The sequence below is a fragment of the Dermacentor andersoni genome, chromosome 4, assembly GCF_023375885.2.
Source record: "Dermacentor andersoni chromosome 4, qqDerAnde1_hic_scaffold, whole genome shotgun sequence".
Classification (NCBI taxonomy): Eukaryota; Metazoa; Arthropoda; class Arachnida; order Ixodida; family Ixodidae; genus Dermacentor; species Dermacentor andersoni.
In genome coordinates, this window is record NC_092817.1 from 2,697,281 (window position 1) to 2,715,056 (window position 17,776).

Below are 17,776 nucleotides of genomic sequence, written 5' to 3' on the forward strand. Positions count from 1 at the left end.
CATTGGCTCCTTGTTATAACTTTATTAGCAAAGCCGCTAGCTTCACAGCACACTGGGTTCCATGGCAATAAAACACTACTGAACCCGCGCACAGAAGCAAGCCACTGTCAGCAACACCGTCCCGTCCCACCGTCCCGTCCAGCAACGTCGCACCGTCCCAGTATGTCCTTGTTGCCAACCGTCCACACTCAGCACACAGGATTGCAGACACAACACTCTTCCCTCCTTGCCGACGTAGTCCTTTAGGTGCACACCTAAATGCTGTGCGCTGCAAACAATTAATGCATACAACTTGTGGCACACAGTTGCTGATAACATGGATTTTAGAGGAAGTACTTCCAACCATTCGGAGTGCGCGTCGACCACCAGAAGGAAAACAGTTGCTTGGAATGGTCCTGCAAAGTCTATGTGGATCCTGGACCATGGGCTCTTCGCATACTCCCAGGGATGCAACCTTGTACGTGGTGGTTCTGGCCTTGTCTCTTGACAGCGCTGACAAGCTTGCACCTTTTGTTCAATGTCTGCATCAATTCCTGCCCACCAGACCGTGCTTCTTTCCGGGGCTGTCATGCGGACAATACCAGGATGTATGCTGTGTAGCAATTCTAAAACATAACTTCTTGCTTGGATTGGAATATCCACCCTGCTGCCCCACAGAAGCCTGAAACAGTACTCTGAAAGCTCGTGCTAGGGACAAATAAATGACTTACATTCCTCCTGGAGTTTTCCATGAGGCCAACAGTTTACAACCCAGCATTAAATTCTAGCCAAGGTTGGGTCACTCCAAATGCAAAGAGCAATCTTGCAGGCATCCTAAGCAATTTCAGGTGCTGTCTCCAGCATTCACACTTCGGCCAGTTTGTTCTCAGTCGAGCTTGTGTCTGTTGCTGCAGGCAGTTGACTTAGGGCATCTGCATTTCTGAAGCCTTGCGTGGGCCCGTACTCCATTTCGTAGTCATATGCATACAGCATTAGCTACCATCGTAACATCCTTGGCGAAAAATGTGCGGCATTGGCTTTGCATGGTGCTACAATCTCAGTAGAGGCTTATGATCAGTTACTATACAGGGTCCATCCTGAATATTTCGCTGCGCGTGTTCGAAAAAAGATGTTGCGCTCACCGCTGCACTGTTCTTGCTCAATTTTTACAGAATGATTGCATTTTGGTGTCGACTTCGTTTGGTATGACACTTGACACAGTTAATTGCCTGGTTTTTAAGAAAAGAAGTGCAAATTTGCTTGCAGTTAGGAGATGTGAGCTGCTGCTGTGACAGCACATGGATGGGATGGACGGGTGTTGTGGGCGTCCCCTTTGGAACGGAGCGCTGGGTTGCGCCACCAAGCTCTTGATATTATACAGCCTAATGTCCTACCTAGGTAAAAAAAAGGAAAAGAAAAAAGAATGATGCATTCCCACAACTACATTTTCTGACCCCCTATTGTGAACTTTGCTATTGTACGTCCCCTTTTTTTGTCGTTTCCCCACTTCCACCAATCTTCCAATCGCCTCTTACTAATCTCTATTGCAGACATGTTTACTTTCCCTCTGCTCTCGCTGAACCCAAGGGCTTCAAGGAGTCCAGTGGTGCCTGAATCGACTGCTGGGCAGATATCTTCACATTCTAATAAAACATGTTCCATCGTTTCGCTAGCTTTACCACAGCAAGCGCGTGCTTCTTCTTCGTTCTTATATCTCGCTTATAGGTGTGTGTTCTAACATCTTCTCTGTCGGCGGGCTCACCGGCCGTCCGGCTGATGACGTTAGTCCAGAGTGCGCACCCATTGGTGGATGCTCGTGTGTCTTCGCCTCGGAGGAGCAAACGCACCCGTTTTTCTAAAGTTGTATCCGACTCTAGTACACTGTACTTACGCACACCTTACCACGAGGAGGGGTTACCGCAGTGTTGCCAGGTTTGGCTATATATAGCCAAATTTGGCTACAGAAAAAGATTTTTGGCGTCGACTTGGGCAAGTTGGCTATGTGGCTATATTTGGGCTACTGAAAATCTGCGACTTGGCTTTGTTTGGGATATAAGTGGCGCCCTAATCCACAATGTAGAGGTGGCTCTCACCTAGTAGAAACAAATCCCGAAGGCTGTGTTCTGGCTGGCTGAGCTGGCAGCACAGTTTCGTGTGTGTGCGTGCGCGAAATGCATCTCCCCACCTCCCCTCTCTGCACCGTTGTCTGAGCCGGTGGCTTTGATCTTTTATGCACTTAAAGCCGGCCTCGGCAACACCGGTGCATTGGTGGCAGTAGGGTCCTCGATGTCAGTGCTGCCTCCCACGGAGAAGCGTGGCATCGAGGCACCTTAGGTAATTAGTGTCATTCATCAGGCGGGCGGGAAAGCAAATCCGCTTCTTTCCTACTCCTACTCACAACTCCGTTCCCCTCGCCCTCACTCGCAACTCCTTCACCCTCGAATATCTCCTCGTGTGGAGACAGTCGGAAATGGTAGTGGAATTTTGGCGTAACATTGAAAGAACAAAACAAAATAAATGCTGCTGGTGAGCGTCTTTTTCTAAACCTGTCGAAATCGGTTTTTGCACACATTTGCACTTGCCTCTGTCGAACGCTGCTGTAGAGCGGGTTTCTAGCCTGGCCTCCGGAAATACAACCGATCTCATAAATGAACTTCCCACGCGAACATTAGAAATTATGTTGTGTGCATGGATGCTGCATAAAAATCGAGCCATATGACCGCTTCCTGGCCAGATTTAACACTGTCGTGATGTACGATGAATGAAAAGAATGCAAGTCCAGAAAAGGGAAACTGTAGCTTTAACCACCGTTTATAAAGCTTTTTTAGTTTCGAAACTGCTCCTCCGAAAGCAGGCGCGTTTTGCGCCTAGGCACTGAGATGGCGCTGCGGTCAAAGTTTGCGCTACGCTAGCAACGCTGCCGACACTGCAGTAGCTGTGAGCATTTACATCGCGTTTTGTCGAGTGGTCCTAATTTTTCCCTGTAAGTGTGTGTGCATTATTGTGAGTAGTGTGCAAGTTGCGCTTCATCAGCTTTCGGTGTGTGGTATGGTGTGGTCGGTGTGGGCGCTCATGTTGCCCTTGGGACCTGCGAGGTAGCGTGAGCTACCGCTCTTGAACTCCAGATTTGTTTATTTTTCGCTGTCAGAAAGCAGGTAGTGCGTGTGATTTATCTTCATTACAATGGGTTAGGACTGGGCAACCAAATACTAACGTATTTCATGCCGGGACGTACCAGCGGGTACTGGCGCAACGCAGAGAAGAGGCACTTCTCTCCACCGACCGATCCGCGTCTCCTTGCAAAGTGGGAGAGAGCTATACCCTGCGCAGACGAAGTGTTGGGGGAAACATCCGAAGTGTGCAACACCCACTTCCAAGAAGGGGGCATTGTGAAGTCGTATAAACTTATAATCAACGGAAAAGTGATTGAAATCGAGCACGGAGTATGGTCTCTCAGGAGTGATGCACTTCATACCATATTTCCCAATCTCCAGCAGTACTTATTCTCAAATCGTAAACGGAGAAAATCTCCGAAAAATAGAGCAAGTGTGGCAACAAACGCAGGGGCAAGAGCGACGCTGCAGAGGGCACCGTACAAGAGCAACCACAGCCCGTGCAAATCAGCTGTTTGAATATTAATGAGTTGGTGGAGAAGAGCCCGTCTTTGCGGTTGCCTCGACAGTGCAGATAGGCAGCTCTTGAAGACTAAATGGACAGCAATCACAGATTGTTTTTTACGAGGCAGGAATGAAGGGAGAGGCCTGTACACACAATATTGAAGAGTGTTGTAGTTCGCAAAGACGTGAGCTACGTAATATCTGCCCGCGGAAAACTGTTGCCGGCATTGCCCATGGATATGGCAATCACTTAAAATCGCATGAAATGATGAACCTGACCTCGTGCGTGAAGGGCAAAAGAGATACAAAGGCTTCACAAGACTCTCTACCTCCTGAAGCAGTGATTGTGATTGAACGCGGGTTTGTGACTGGCAACCTGGTTTGTCCTTCAAGGAAACTGTTTAGCTGCATGAAAAGCATTATAGAACAGACCATTGTGCAAGCATAAAAAAAGAAGCCTTTGGGGACCTTTTCTGGAGGGCTTTGGATGCCCTTGCAAGACAGGGACAAACTGTATCGTTTCCCCAGAGTATAGCTGTGCTTTTACAGCACAGATTGTACACTTCTGTTTGGTCACACGAATGCACTTTTTTCCCGAAAGAAGAGCCAGGAGAACGACAGTGCCAATAGAGCTCGGAAAGAACGTAAGAAAGCAAAGCTGGTGTGAATGGTAAATGAAGTGAAAAGAAGGGTCTCTAAAATTGTGTGAAGAGCTTTAATAAACTATAATATGCCAATACAAGCTAGTCCACTAAAACATCTCTGTAATGTTTTTATTTTATAACTATTTACCAGAGGTAGCAGATGATAAGTATTTATCAGGTGGCCCTCTATACGTGCCTTGAAAACTAAGAAGTCGCTTTATGGAACCTCTCTAAACGACCCTGGAGGGTGCATCTCGTCCTTACTAAGATCGGGCGAAATGTTCAAGCTTCGTTGTTTCAATTTTTGTAAAGCCTGGCTTGCGCAATTTCGCGTTCGGAAAACAGGAATAAAAATTATTGGCGATCAGCGTGATTGATACGGAGAGGTAGCGTCACCTAAGCGCAAGTGCGAAGTAAACTCCTCATTTCGCCATACAGATGCGGGAGGTATGAAACGCCAGCGCCGAGATGCACAGAGGATCAATTAGATTCTCACGATTTATAACATTGTCTATAGATGTTTTGATCAATATACGTTGATTTATACGCCATACATGCGATAGCGTAGTTTTCTACAGCAGGTTTAAGGCGGTTAAACGCATTAAAAACCAAAAGCGCGAAATGCACACGCACGAAAGCGACTATTCTGCCGAAAACAAAATGTAATCGCCAATGCCCACTTTTTTCTAAATCACTTATCGTTTGTACGCGTACGTGGGCTAACTCATAAAACTTGTACAGCGCAGGTAACGACGCCGTGAAGTGTGAGCAATGCTTTCAGTTTAGCGCCGCTGCGAAAGCACAACGGAACGCTACGCGCCCGTAGCAGACGACGCACTTCCTTGGCGCAAACTACGCAAACTTGACAGCAGCGCCGCAGTGGCGGGTACAGAGGCGGGCCGCATACTCGCTGCGGGCGCAGCGGGGAGATGCGGAACTCCGCGGTTCGAAAGGAAGCAGCGGGAGCGCATGGAACTGTCCTAGGCTACCCTAGGCGCATGATGCTGAACATTATTTTGTGCTTACGACAGCTAAAAAACAGAGTTCGTAGTTAATATTACTGTATATGACTAAAAATAATAATTGAGTGCCATCTGTCACATAATAAAAGCACTGTGATAGAGTTGAGAGAAAGTTTATTGGTTTTAATTTGTGCTTACTATGGGGCTCTAGCGGGGCATTGCGCGCTCACGACGACAGCCCTGCGGAGTGGAGATACTAGAGTTTTTTGGCAGCGCCCTGGTCGATTTCTTTTCGCCTTCTGCAGCGATTCGCTGGAACTTGAGAGTTTCCGGAGCCAACCAGAAAGTGTTCAGTGTGCAAGCATCATGCATAGCTGTTGTTGATGTCAAAGGGTCAAGGTCAACCGTCATGGCGTCACGGACGTTTTTTTACGACGGGTTGTGCAAAAAAAAATTGCGGTAGTCGAAGGCGAAAATCTATTTGCAAATAAAACTTCAAATAAAAATGCCTATATTTGGCTCCAAATTTTTTTTTGCTCTTTTTTGTCTTTGGCTACATTTGGGCTACAATTTCTCTAGCTTTGGGCTACACTGCCTCGTCCGACCTGGCAACACTGGGTTACCGTCGTCACAGTGGCGTTGGACATGGCGTCGGTAAGATGGGCTTTTTCTTAAGTTGAAGATCGAAGAGACGTGTTTTTAGGCTGGGACAAAAAAGAAGAAAAAAAATTAACAAAATCCAAGTGTGCGTTGTCTGTAGACAGTGCTGTACAAACAACACGTCAACTATGTGCCTAATTTGTAGCGTGTCTGTGTGCACTGTTGGATCTCTGTTCGCTGTATTCACGTGGTGTGTTTCGTCGAAAAAAGATGCTGCCGGTCGCATCACTGTCGTACATAAACAGCGACGAATGGTTACTAAACGTCAGTGCCTTGAAGGTTTGCACGGTGCTTGTCCCACTGAAACGCGCAGGTGCTCAGTACCTATGTTTTTAAGTGTCATTCACTCACGTGACACTTTCTTTTTCTGAAGGCCGCTGCAGCGAAGGTTCAAGAGGTCCGTGAGATTACAAGGATTGAACGAGTCGGAGCTCATTCCCACATACGTGGACTCGGACTAGATGATTCACTCGAACCGAGACCGGTAAGCGCCAAGTTAGGCAGCCTTATTAGAGAAGGAAGTTGGGCTTGTCGGTGCGTATTCCATAGCCTAGACATATTTAACTAGCGAAAAAAGACGTATTAATAAAAGGCGTGTGCTTCTTGTTCTAGAACTACATCTTTTAGCGTGATAGTTAAATAGCCTGTATCACATTGGAGGGTCTTCAGGCTTTGCACTGGGAACCTATTGAATGGCATCAGAGGTTAATAATTTGCTTTCTTTGCAAGTTTTGTGCGTCACTTGGCTTTCTTGTTTGATAGCGCTTGAAGTTGTACCTAACTGCCCCAGAAATGTGGCTTGTGATATCGTGGAATCATTTTATTTTTGCTGTCAAGTCTGCTGAGAACTGATCATGATCATATTAAACTCCTGTACACCGATAATCATTTCAATAATATGAGACTCTGCAAAGTTGAGAAAGTTGCACACTTTTCAGGTTTCCCAAGGAATGGTGGGCCAGACCGTTGCTCGGCGAGCTGCGGGCATCATACTGGAAATGATAAAGGAAGGGAAAATTGCAGGCCGTGCAGTCCTCATTGCAGGTCAGCCAGGCACAGGAAAGACTGCAATTGCTATGGGTATGTGCTTTCACTGGGCTTCCCTCATCACCTGGTAAAATGAACAATTAGAGCAATGCTTTAAGTGGGCAGTGCGGATATTACCTTGACTGTAACATAATCTCAGCATTAGTGAATATACTGAAGAATACGCTGAGGACCTTGAGAGTAGTGTTGATTATGCTGTGGACATACACTGTCTTTTCAGTATGCTTTAATTATAATTATGCTTTGCATTTCCTTTCTTAATGTGATGAAAATTTAAAAGATAGGCAATCCAGAATGGCCATTTCTGGCATCAAAAAGGATTTTGTGAGAGCACAGCTGTGTGGGGTTTCTATGCACAAGAGTCAGTCTGAAGCTGCAGCTCACTTACTGTTTTCATTGATGTCTTCATAAAAGAAAAGGATTTTTCAATAACACTTTCTTTGTGGGATGCTTGTTATACATAGCTTGCATCTGCTGGCTCATTTGTGCGGCGGCCATGTTGATGAACCACTGCGATGGCCGTGGTGGTGTGATACGAGCTTCCCAGCTTATCGCTTAAGATTGCTGCCAAGCAGTGTTTTCATGCAGCTGATCAGGTGAACAAGGAGAAATGTGGTACCGGAATGATCTGTACACATTGATACCAGGAGTGCACGACTGATGATGTGTCTTTCCCGAAGTAACTCACAATGACTAATATGACTGAATGATGGCTAAAAAATTTGGAGGACGCTTAAGCTTAGCCTTTAAAAGTGGAACGCATTAGCATTCAAAGATCCCTGACTGCTTCTGCAGCGTATGTAACTGCAGCGTATGTAACCGTAATGTTTATCGGGAAACGCTCGCGGTGAATGCTATGCAGGGAGGCAGGTTTTCCGGTCGAAATGCGGCCTCTTGCAGGGGCTGCGACACGGTGGAGGCGAGCGCCATCAGGAAGTCTTTCAACGAAGTGGGCACGCTGCTCCGTGGATTCTGAGATATTTACGTGCCGGCGTGCGCAAATGGCGGACGCCGTCTCCAGTCTGTCCATTGTAGAAACGCTGGAAAAGGCGTTTGCTTGAGTTTTCGCAAAACAACATTGTTTTCTCGTATATTCATATTTGAATCCGAGAGCTATCATGTCTGTAGTGTGTAATTCATAGTTCACAATTTTTCCACATATTTTAGCGTGGGAAATTGAATTAGTTCAGTGAATTCCTTGCGTAACATGAACGGCCTAGGTATGTGTGTTTCGAAAATCTTTTTGCCGATGTGATGTCTGACGACGGACGTGGGACGCCGATGCCTATGCCAGATTTTCTGCGACACAACACAGGCTCCTTCACGCTGTCGCGTTAAAATAGCAATCTTGTTTTCTGAGCCAACTTTGTTACCCACAAATTGGAGCCTACATGTCACTGAAATCTCAAAACACCTTACGATAGCATGAGTGAAAACTCTGTTGGCAAAGCAGTTCCAGGGAAACAAAGTGCTTCTATTTGGAGAGGTATGCTCAAGTTTTTCATGCATTCTAAGCTTCATGAGTGCATTCTGTGCAGGCACGTACCCAGGCCCCCCCTTCCCCGCCCACGCCACCACTCCTCCCACATATTTTTAAAGCGCCGCCAAATCAATCTCGAGACTTGACAGCTATTTGGCAGTCAGCGTTTCTTTTTCGCTCCTTTTGGATGGCGGTAGTTATCGGCATCTCCAGAGGTGTGAAGGCCAGTTTTCTCATCAATTCGGTGCCCGCGCGATGAACTCAAGATGTGTTCAGTTGTCACAATCTAGTCAGTGGTCACGCGTATTGCTGTTGCTTCGTTAGTTCAACCTTCTTTGTTTAGGCTGATCTAGGGACCAGAAAAGGGATTAGGTTCGTAGTCAGCTGGTCTGTATGCTCGTGGAACGAGCTGTGGCCGAAAAAAAACGCCAGTTGCATTTAACTTTTCCTTTTGCATCATTATTTCCGTGAGTGACGGCTTGGTGTGACGCTGGCAAAGCCTCGGAACCATATATGGGTTAGATAATGTGAAAAATAAAATAATGTGAAACAGCGTCCATCATCGAACCCTGCAATAACCATTAAATCCATAAGCAATATGACTGTCACCCGTTACCTTGTCTGGTTTTTTCTTAATTGTGCAGCACTATTTGTGAAACATTGGCTGCTGGAAATAAGAGTTGCAAGAAGTTGTGAAATTAAGTGATCTGCTAAGGGAGAGAACCAAAGCAACTGCCAAACAGGAAATAAAAGCGAACATTAAGGAATTTAACCATTATTTGAGAAAATATTTGTGGATCAACATGTTTTTAATTAAAGATGAAGTCGAGAAAATGCCGCTGGAAGTGGAGAACAATTCAGTGTTTTGAATGACGCTTCTGCAGTTATCAGTCGAGCCACCTGACGTAGCCACTTCTCTGCTGTGCTTATGTGGATGTTTTTATTTATTTATTTACTTATTTATTTATTTATTGCAATACCCTCAGGGCCCAAAAGGTATTACAGAGGGGGTGGGTGCACTGTGTTTATACAATTGTATTAACAGAAACGACATTGTTGCACATGAAATAAGATAGAAAACTAATAAATAACTGAGCAGGTTATTCTAACAGAAGTCAGTAATAGAGGCCTTCATTGACAATACAACCTAACCTTCTGTGGTGGGTGCAGTACGTCTAGAACTGCAGTGTCCTGCGCTCTGCACAGTTGTACAGGACTGGCGGCCACACCTTATTACACAACTTCCCAATAACAATATGAGTTGGTTTCGGCATGTACCGTATTTACTCGCATAATGATCGCACTCGCGTAATGATCGCACCCCTAAATTTTGTCGTCAAAATTCGATTTTTTTTATTTCCCGTGTAATGATCGCACCCTGAACTTGCCGCAGCGATATGTCGTGTGCCAAGTTTAGCTAATAATGATCGCGCTTACTATCTGTCAAATGCTACGCGAACGACTCGTCTGCACGCACCAAACATTCTTAAGTAGATGCCTCATTTCATTACTTTCATCACTTTCCGCACTTCCATGGCTAAAGGACGTACAACCAAACTTGCCTTTATTATGGGTAGGCTTTATAATGGTTGTGGTTAACAAAAACAAAAAACGCTCCTTTCGATTTTTTTCATTTGCACTCGTGAGCACGCAACAAATCGCGCGCGGCAATCATAGTAGCCACGTTTACACTGATACGTTAAAAGTGTACCCTATTCATACGCCGACGCTTTTAACACAGCTAAGATATTCGCCTACCCTTAGCGGAAACGTGCCGTGTTAGGATAGTAGTGAAGACAGATGCCGCAGTTTCCGCAGCACGCCGGCCATGTGTTTCTATGTCACTGGCAGCTAAGCATGCCCATCTCTGTTTCTGTCCCCTCAAAGCGGACATGGCTACGTTATTGCCGCAAACTTGCCAATATTAACGATATTATTCATCACTGATACGGAAGAAACTGTTTCAATGCACGTAATGTACTCACGAGAAGAAAAAAAACGATCGCGTTCGGCTTGCTTTGCCGGCCGCCATTTTTGTTTTGGTGTCCCGCACCCGCATCCCGCAGCAAACGCAGGACGAAAAAAATTTTTTTTTCCTCGCGGGAAATTTAACCCGCGTAATGATCGCACCCCTGAATTTGTGTCAATTTTTCTGACAAAAAAGTGCGATCATTATGCGAGTAAATACGGTATGTGCCTTGCGTGCCAGACCGCCAAAGTGACCTGCTACATGAAGACTCCCATGCAGTCTTTCTTGCCACCTAGCTGTCGCTTTGACCACGTCCATTTTAATTTGGTGGGACCACTTCCCCTCTCTCACGACTGCCGGTGCATTCTAACAATGATTGACCGCTTCACCCGTTGGCCCAAAGCCGTGCCCATTCCGGCCATCACTGCAGAAGCAGTCGCTAAAGCCTTCATTTCAGCATTGGTTTCCCGCTTCGGCTGCTACAGCATCATGACTAAGAAAAGAAATAGAAAAGCCTGAGTACCAGGGCATTCATTCGCCATTTAGACAAGCCCACGCGTAGTGTGCAGCAGGCATTGTCGTCCCAAAAGCTTCGGGGACTTCAGGCATCTGTGTCGACTTTACGAAACAAAGTCGTGCTTTAGGAATGGCACATACTTCCTACAGTTGACCAAGTTCTGGGACATTTAGGTGATGCCAAGATCACTGCTATACATGCTATAGAGCAACTGAAAGATTTTACAAGTTGAAGAATACTGTTGACATAGCCAGTCACATAGCCTGTTTTGTGCCGCAGCTTTTGGAAGTTGCTGCCCCTCTTGGGCACTTCTCGCAAACAATTATGTGTGCAGTTGGGGTTGAGATCAAGCATCAGCATTCAAGCAAGTCAAAGACCTGCTCGGTTTGGTTTGCCGTCTTGCCAAGTAGTATCATCCGTCATGCCTGGGGGTCACACTGCACGAGGCCAGGGCTGAAGGCAAGCTCCGGATATAGCTACACAGTTGTTCCGTAGTGCTCCCCAATCCGTAGCACGTGGAATTGCATCTACGTTGGGTTTGGATGAATAAAGCAACCAAGCCGCATCAGCTCTAACAATGTTTATTGCTACGAGCAGTAAGTAACACTTGCAGAGGGCATCAGTATGTTTCCTTGCCAGACGAGTTTCCATGGAACAGTTGCAGGGGGAAAGTCCATTCTCTTTGCTCATGTGTCAGTGTGGTGGCCAGGCAAAAACGCACATATTGTGGCACTTGCAGGCAACTGTGAACAGTGTGCAAAGACTTGTGTTCAGTCTGCAGAACCTCTCATGGCCTGCAGCTTGCTGAAATGTCCATAGGAAGTTGTTCGAGTAGACTTGTTTCACTACGAGAAGCAGGGCTTCATAGTTATACTACTACTCAAGGTATCCGGAGGTCTGTCTGTCGTGAACACATCAAGCAAGACCACAATTGAAGCAATGAAGTCTGTCTACACACACCATGGGATTTCGGTCACTGTCAACACAGATAATATCTCTCAGTTGTGTTCTGGTGTATTTACCACTTTTTCTAAGGACTACGTGTTCAAGCACCAGACAAGGAGCCTTTAATTCTCAAACAGGGAAGCGGAGAGAGCAGTTTGCACCATCAGATATCTGCTTGTTGAGGCAGAAGACCACTAATTGGTGCTGCTAAGTTACTGGGACAACCCCAGTGTGTCTGGTTACCACCCAGCCCAACTCTTATTCAAACGAAAATTGAGGACTCGCCTGCCAAGGTCCCAGAAAGCTAAATGCTCCCTGACACACTTGCCAGATGGTATTGCCAGGAAAAACAAATGGTACAAAAGCAAGTAAATGCTAGACTCCAACTACAGATATACGGCTTGTGATTTACCTCTTCTGCAGCCAGGCGACCGCATGTGGTTTGAGTCTGAACAGTGTCCAGCAACAGATCTCAGTCACGTCAAGCATAATCGCTGCTACATTGTTGAGGCACAAGGAAGAACAGTTTGGCTGCATAACCACAGAGGTTTGGTGCCTTTTTTTTTTCCAGGAGAACAGCCTACAGATGAGCATGCTGCCTCCTCCGCTGCTGCGCGATGTATTTGGACTTATGAATGTGAAGGGACAGATAGGTATTGGTTGCTGTTACTACCATCATCATTGCCACAGGGTTCAGTCTTGTGGGTACAGGGTTCAGGGTTCAGTCTTCAGCGTTCAGTCTTGTGGGCACATCTCAAGAGTAGAGGACACACAGTTCATTCTCAGCTGTCACTCATATCAGTTTTCTGAATTGCTTCGATGAGCTCGTGCAGGCTCTTCATGCTCGTGCATGTCTTCTTGCTACCGAACCTCCACACTGTGGGTACTCTGATCAAAAAATGAATGAATAAAATAACTCGCCCTGGTGTAATAATGGTCAACATTGTTTGAACTCATGCCCTCTGCTAAGACCTTTGTGTTAGTTGAACATTTTATCTTGTCCTCATAAAAGTGCTCATCCTAGACAATGGCTGCCTATGAGTCTCTTAAACATGATGTTTCCGTTGCAGGAATGGCACAAGCCCTGGGCCAGGACACACCATTTACGGCAATCTCAGGAAGTGAAATCTTTTCGCTTGAGATGTCAAAGACCGAGGCCTTGATGCAGGCATTTAGAAAATCAATTGGTGTACGCATCAAGTAAGTTGCCCCTCACATGGCAATGTGTAGCAATCCTCTGAGCAAGTCTTTTGGTGCGAGCACAGTTTTCCACATGCTCTGCTTAAGTAACTCTTTCCCTACTGTGGGGAAAATGGTGCCTTTTGTAGGTTACACCAGATTTTTTTTCCTGAAGAAGATGCTGCACTCAATATTTTATGTAATACATAAACAAAAAGCAGAATGAATGCAGTTTTCACACATAAAAGCTTTAATAACAAGATATATGTCATAAAAAAGATATAAAGTTGCCAGAATCAAGGTTGTCGGATAAAATTGAACAAGGTTTTCAAAGTCACGCTTGTATCTACTAAGAAAAATGTAACAAAAATTATGAGATATACATAATGTACTGCCGTCTAATAGGCACTATCCGAAAAAATCAAAAATTTTCATTGAACAGGTATTCTACTACTAAAATTTAACTGTAAGCACTACAATTGGGCATGCCAGGCTACGACCTCTGATGATCCGGGCTGGTTTGCATTGTTGTCGCGCCCAAATTCCACCGAAAATGCAGCATTAGAATCTGCTGCTCGATCCATCATTAAAATCGGCCGCAGATGCAGTGGAATCAAGAAATCTACGATATTTCGAAGCGTGTGCCCTTTCCAGAGGCGACCATTTTTGCTTTCTACTTTGGTGATCACAAAACTTCGGAGCGCGTTGAAAAATCACCGCCTGGCGGGAAGAAAGCGAACTGCGTAGTGTAGGAGTTGAGGAGGACTTTGAGATGAAAACTTGGGAGGTTTATTTACATTATTTACAGTGAGAGTCAATTAACAGTCGTAGAGTCATTACGGGCCGGCAGCAACTCGGACGCTGCGGCCCGTCGCAAGAAGTTCGAGAGAGATGAATCAGGGAATGCTCTAGGAATGCTCTCCTGCTGCTCCCGGTCTGTGTCTTTTAAGCCCTTCGGTGTCGATAAGACACGTCACGTTCGGCCAATGGGAGAGCCCGCTCAGGTGACGCCATTTTCGGCCAATGGTAGGCGCCCGTGCGATGGAGTCACACCCGGCGAAGAGAGTCGCTGCTCGGGTGTTTGTCCGAGGACTTTCTTCTCCCTGTGGTCTTGCCTTGCTGACTTGCAATGCGCCTTCACCATAGAGGGTAGGGGGCGACGCCGCCAGGTTGTCACGGCGCATTACAGCCGTCTTTCTTCGGGACCCACTTTACCCGCAACAGTGCCAGGACGGAAGAGTCCCTTCCCTTCACTTTCGGGAAGAGCCAAGCAGTGAATAGCTCCACCGGCTGCACACGAAGTGGGGTCCGCCAACTTGTTTGCACGTGCCGTGCCTCAGGAATGTGGCATCCGTGTTTCTGCGCTCCTTAATTAGCTGTGGTGCGATTCAATGTGGTCTGGGGAACTCGAAGTAGGCTCAGGAAACGGTCCCGTATCTAACAGTAGGAAACAAAAATATGATGTAGTGTGATCAAGGAGACACAGAGATAGTACCCATTACTAAGCCAGTTGTTCTATTCTTTTTCACCTCCTTTTCCTCCTCTTTGCACTTCCCTAAAAAGCCGCCGAGCCCCGGTGCCATTTTTCCACCTCACATTCAGCCATGCTGTGGACCTGGCAAACAAAAAAGAAACGACAGTTCAGTCCAATCGGCGTAAGCTTTTCTTGAGGCGCAACACATGCACCGCGAAGTTCTCTTTTCCGCCAACGTTTGGATCCGAGGTGCTAACGCGCCATGTATCTCCTCCATGTATCTCCTATGTGCTTGGTAAGGGTGAAAGGCCCCTCGACCTCTTACGAGTAGCTTCTTGCTCGGACAGTTGCCGCCTCTCCGCACCCACACCTCATCACTGATGGTGTACACAGGGGCAGGTCGACACCGACGGTCATAATAGCACTTCTATTTTGCTTGCGGTTGCATGGCTTTTTCCTTCACTGCAGCTCTGATCTTATGGCAGGTGACTGTGCGACTGTCAGAGCTTGTGACGCTAACGGGAGAATCTAGCCTTAGGAGCGCTTTCAGCTGGGCAGCTTCCCATATACAATTTCATACGGCGTCACACCAGTAGATGTCTACAGTGCTGTGTTAGCCGCATAGTCAGCTGCTAGTAGGTGGACATCCCAGTAGGCCTCTCCTTTCTGTTTGCTTGTATATGGAACGAGCCTTGCCTGAAGGCTCTGGCTTGTTCGCTCAGTAAGGACGTCTGCCTGGGGATGAAACACGGATGTGTAATGATGATGTACTCCCGCTTTGGAAAGGTACTTTTATAGTTCCAGGCTGCAAAATGTTGTAGCGCGATCTGATATCAATTTCTATGGCGAGCCGTGCTTCCTGTGTTTCAAAAAATCGACTAAAATGAGCGGATTCCAGGGATGGTACGGCTGCCACTTCCACCTATTTGGACAGATAATCCACAGCAACAATGATGTAGCAGTTTCCAGCAGTGGGGGTGGATAGCAGCCCTATGTAGTCGATGCCAGCCATATGAAAGATGCCTTCGGGTATCTCTACAGGTGTTAACAATCCAGGCTGGGACCCCAGCAGTTGCTTAAACTGTTGACACGCTTCACAGCTAGCGACGTAATAGCGCATATTGCTTTGTATTACGATATTATCGAGCGATGCTCAAGGGACGAGCCACCGCGAGAACGTTGACGAAGTGGGTCTGTGCCTTTGGTGCGAGCGAGTGTCGGCCTGGCGATCTGGCTCCAGTGTAAATAGCCTGTATGTAGCCTCTGATACAGATACACAGCCTCTGTGCTGTGTGGAAAGACACACAGCACACATACAGCACATGTGGAAAGACACAGTGTGCTGTGTCTTTCCACACGTAACATTCTGGTGGAGGTCGGCGATCCCCGTCCTCACCACGGAACTCCGGAGTGGTCGGTACATCGAGCTTGTCACCATGCCTCCCGTTGACGAGACCGCCTCTGCAACGGCTTCGGCTTGTCCGACTGCTCCAAGCATCACGGTTGCCCAACATTGCGACCCTGGTGTGTTCTCTGGCCTGGAGGGAGAGGACGTTGACGAATGGATCAAGCTCTATGAACTGTGTAGACTACCGCCATCTGAACAACATTGCTAAGAAGGACGTCTACCCGCTCCCACGTATAGACGACGCCCTTGACTGCCTCCACGGTTCCAGCTATTTCTCTTCCATTGATCTTCGTTCTGGATACTGGCAGATTGCTGTTGACAATATGGACAGAAAAAACCGTGCTCAACACACCTGATGGCCTATACCAAATTAAAGTAATGCTGTTTAGATTATGCAATGCCCCTGCCACCTTTGAGCGTATGATGGACTCCTTGCTCCGTGGTTTCAAATGGTCCACATGTCTCTGCTACCTCGACGACGTCATCGTCTTCTCGCCCACGTTCGACACTCACCTTGAGCGTCTAACAGCTATACTTGATGTATTTCGAAAGGCGAAGCTGCAACTTAACTCGTCCAAATGTCACTTCGGCCGGCGCCAAATTACTGTTCTAGGCCACCTTGCTGACGCTTCCGGAGTACAGCCTGATCCCGATAAAACTCGCGCTGTCCGAGACTTTCCGGTTCCGAAGACAGCCGCAGACATTTGAAGTTTTGTCGTGCTATGCTCGTACTTTCGTCGTTTTGTTTAACATTTTGCGACAATTGCTAGACCCCACACTAATCTTTTGAAGAAAGGCATACAATTCTCGTAGGGCACTGCAGAAGCCACCGCCTTCTCTCGTCTCGTCACTCTTCTCTCCTCACCACCCATTCTTGCCCACTTTGACCCTGATTCCCCTACAGAATTGCGTACAGATGCCAGCGGTCATGGCGTAGGTGCTGTCTTAGCCCAGCATCAGCGTGGCCAGGACCGCGTTATTGCTTATGCGAGCTGCCTCCTCACACCATCGGAGCGCAACTATTCCATTACGGAACGAGAATGCCTTGCTGTAGTCTGGGCGGTTGCGAAGTTCCGTCCTTACCTTTACGCTCGCCCTTTTTCCGTAGTCACTGATCATCATGCTCTTTGCTGGCTCTCATCGCTAAAGGATCCTACAGGCCGGCTTGGTCGATGGGCTTTGAAGCTACAAGAATTTTCATATTCCGTGGTCTACAAGTCTGGCCGCCTGCACCAAGACGCTGACAGCTTGTCGCGTTACCCTGTTGATGACCCTGACTCCTCTAATATTACCAGTGCTGCTTGTGTATTCTCTGTGTCGCAGCTGCTTCATTTCGCCGACGAGCAACGTCGTGACGCCTATATCAGAGCACTCATCGACCGTTTTGAACACTCTCCGGCCGACGCCACTCTACGCCTCATCGTCCTCCACGACAGTACTCTGTATTGTCGTAACCTTCATCCGGACGGCTCTGAGTTCCTACTTGTCATACCTAAACACCTCCGCTCAACCGTTCTACAAGAGCTTCATGACGCACCAACGGCAGGACACCTCGGAGTATCTCGAACCTATGACCGTGTACGTCGCCGTTTTTTCTGAGCGGGTCTTGCCCGTTTCGTACGACGTTACGTCGCCGCTTGTGAACTTTGCCAACTACGCAAGAAGCCTTCCCTGCTCCCTGCTGGTTACCTGCAGCCGCTCAACATCCCTGCCGAGCCCTTCCATCGTGTCGGCTTAGACCTTCTCGGCCCATTTCCGGAATCTACATCAGGAAACAAGTGGGTTGCAGTCGCGGTGGACTACGCGACCTGCTATGCCGTAACCCGCGCTTTTCTGACCAGTTGCGCAACTGATGTTGCGGACTTCCTCCTGCATGCTATCATTTTGATTCATGG

At 47.2% G+C, this 17,776-nt stretch overlaps 1 protein-coding gene across 2 annotated transcripts in view; it reads left to right on the forward strand.

Annotated features, from left to right (window-relative positions):
* The first annotated feature begins 5,765 nt into the window (after positions 1-5,765).
* The window catches only part of rept (RuvB-like helicase 2 rept), a 79,782-nt gene continuing 67,771 nt past the window's right edge, over positions 5,766-17,776 (forward strand). Inside the window, exons 1-4 of one of the 2 annotated variants that reach the window (XM_050182744.3) lie at positions 5,766-5,856; positions 6,236-6,346; positions 6,801-6,942; positions 12,891-13,020. In XM_050182744.3, the coding sequence (XP_050038701.1) occupies positions 5,848-5,856; positions 6,236-6,346; positions 6,801-6,942; positions 12,891-13,020 (392 nt within the window). In that variant the 5' untranslated portion in view covers positions 5,766-5,847. Of the gene's footprint in view, positions 5,857-6,057; positions 6,142-6,235; positions 6,347-6,800; positions 6,943-12,890; positions 13,021-17,776 lie in introns of those variants that run through there. The other variant, XM_050182743.2, reaches the window with a different exon arrangement.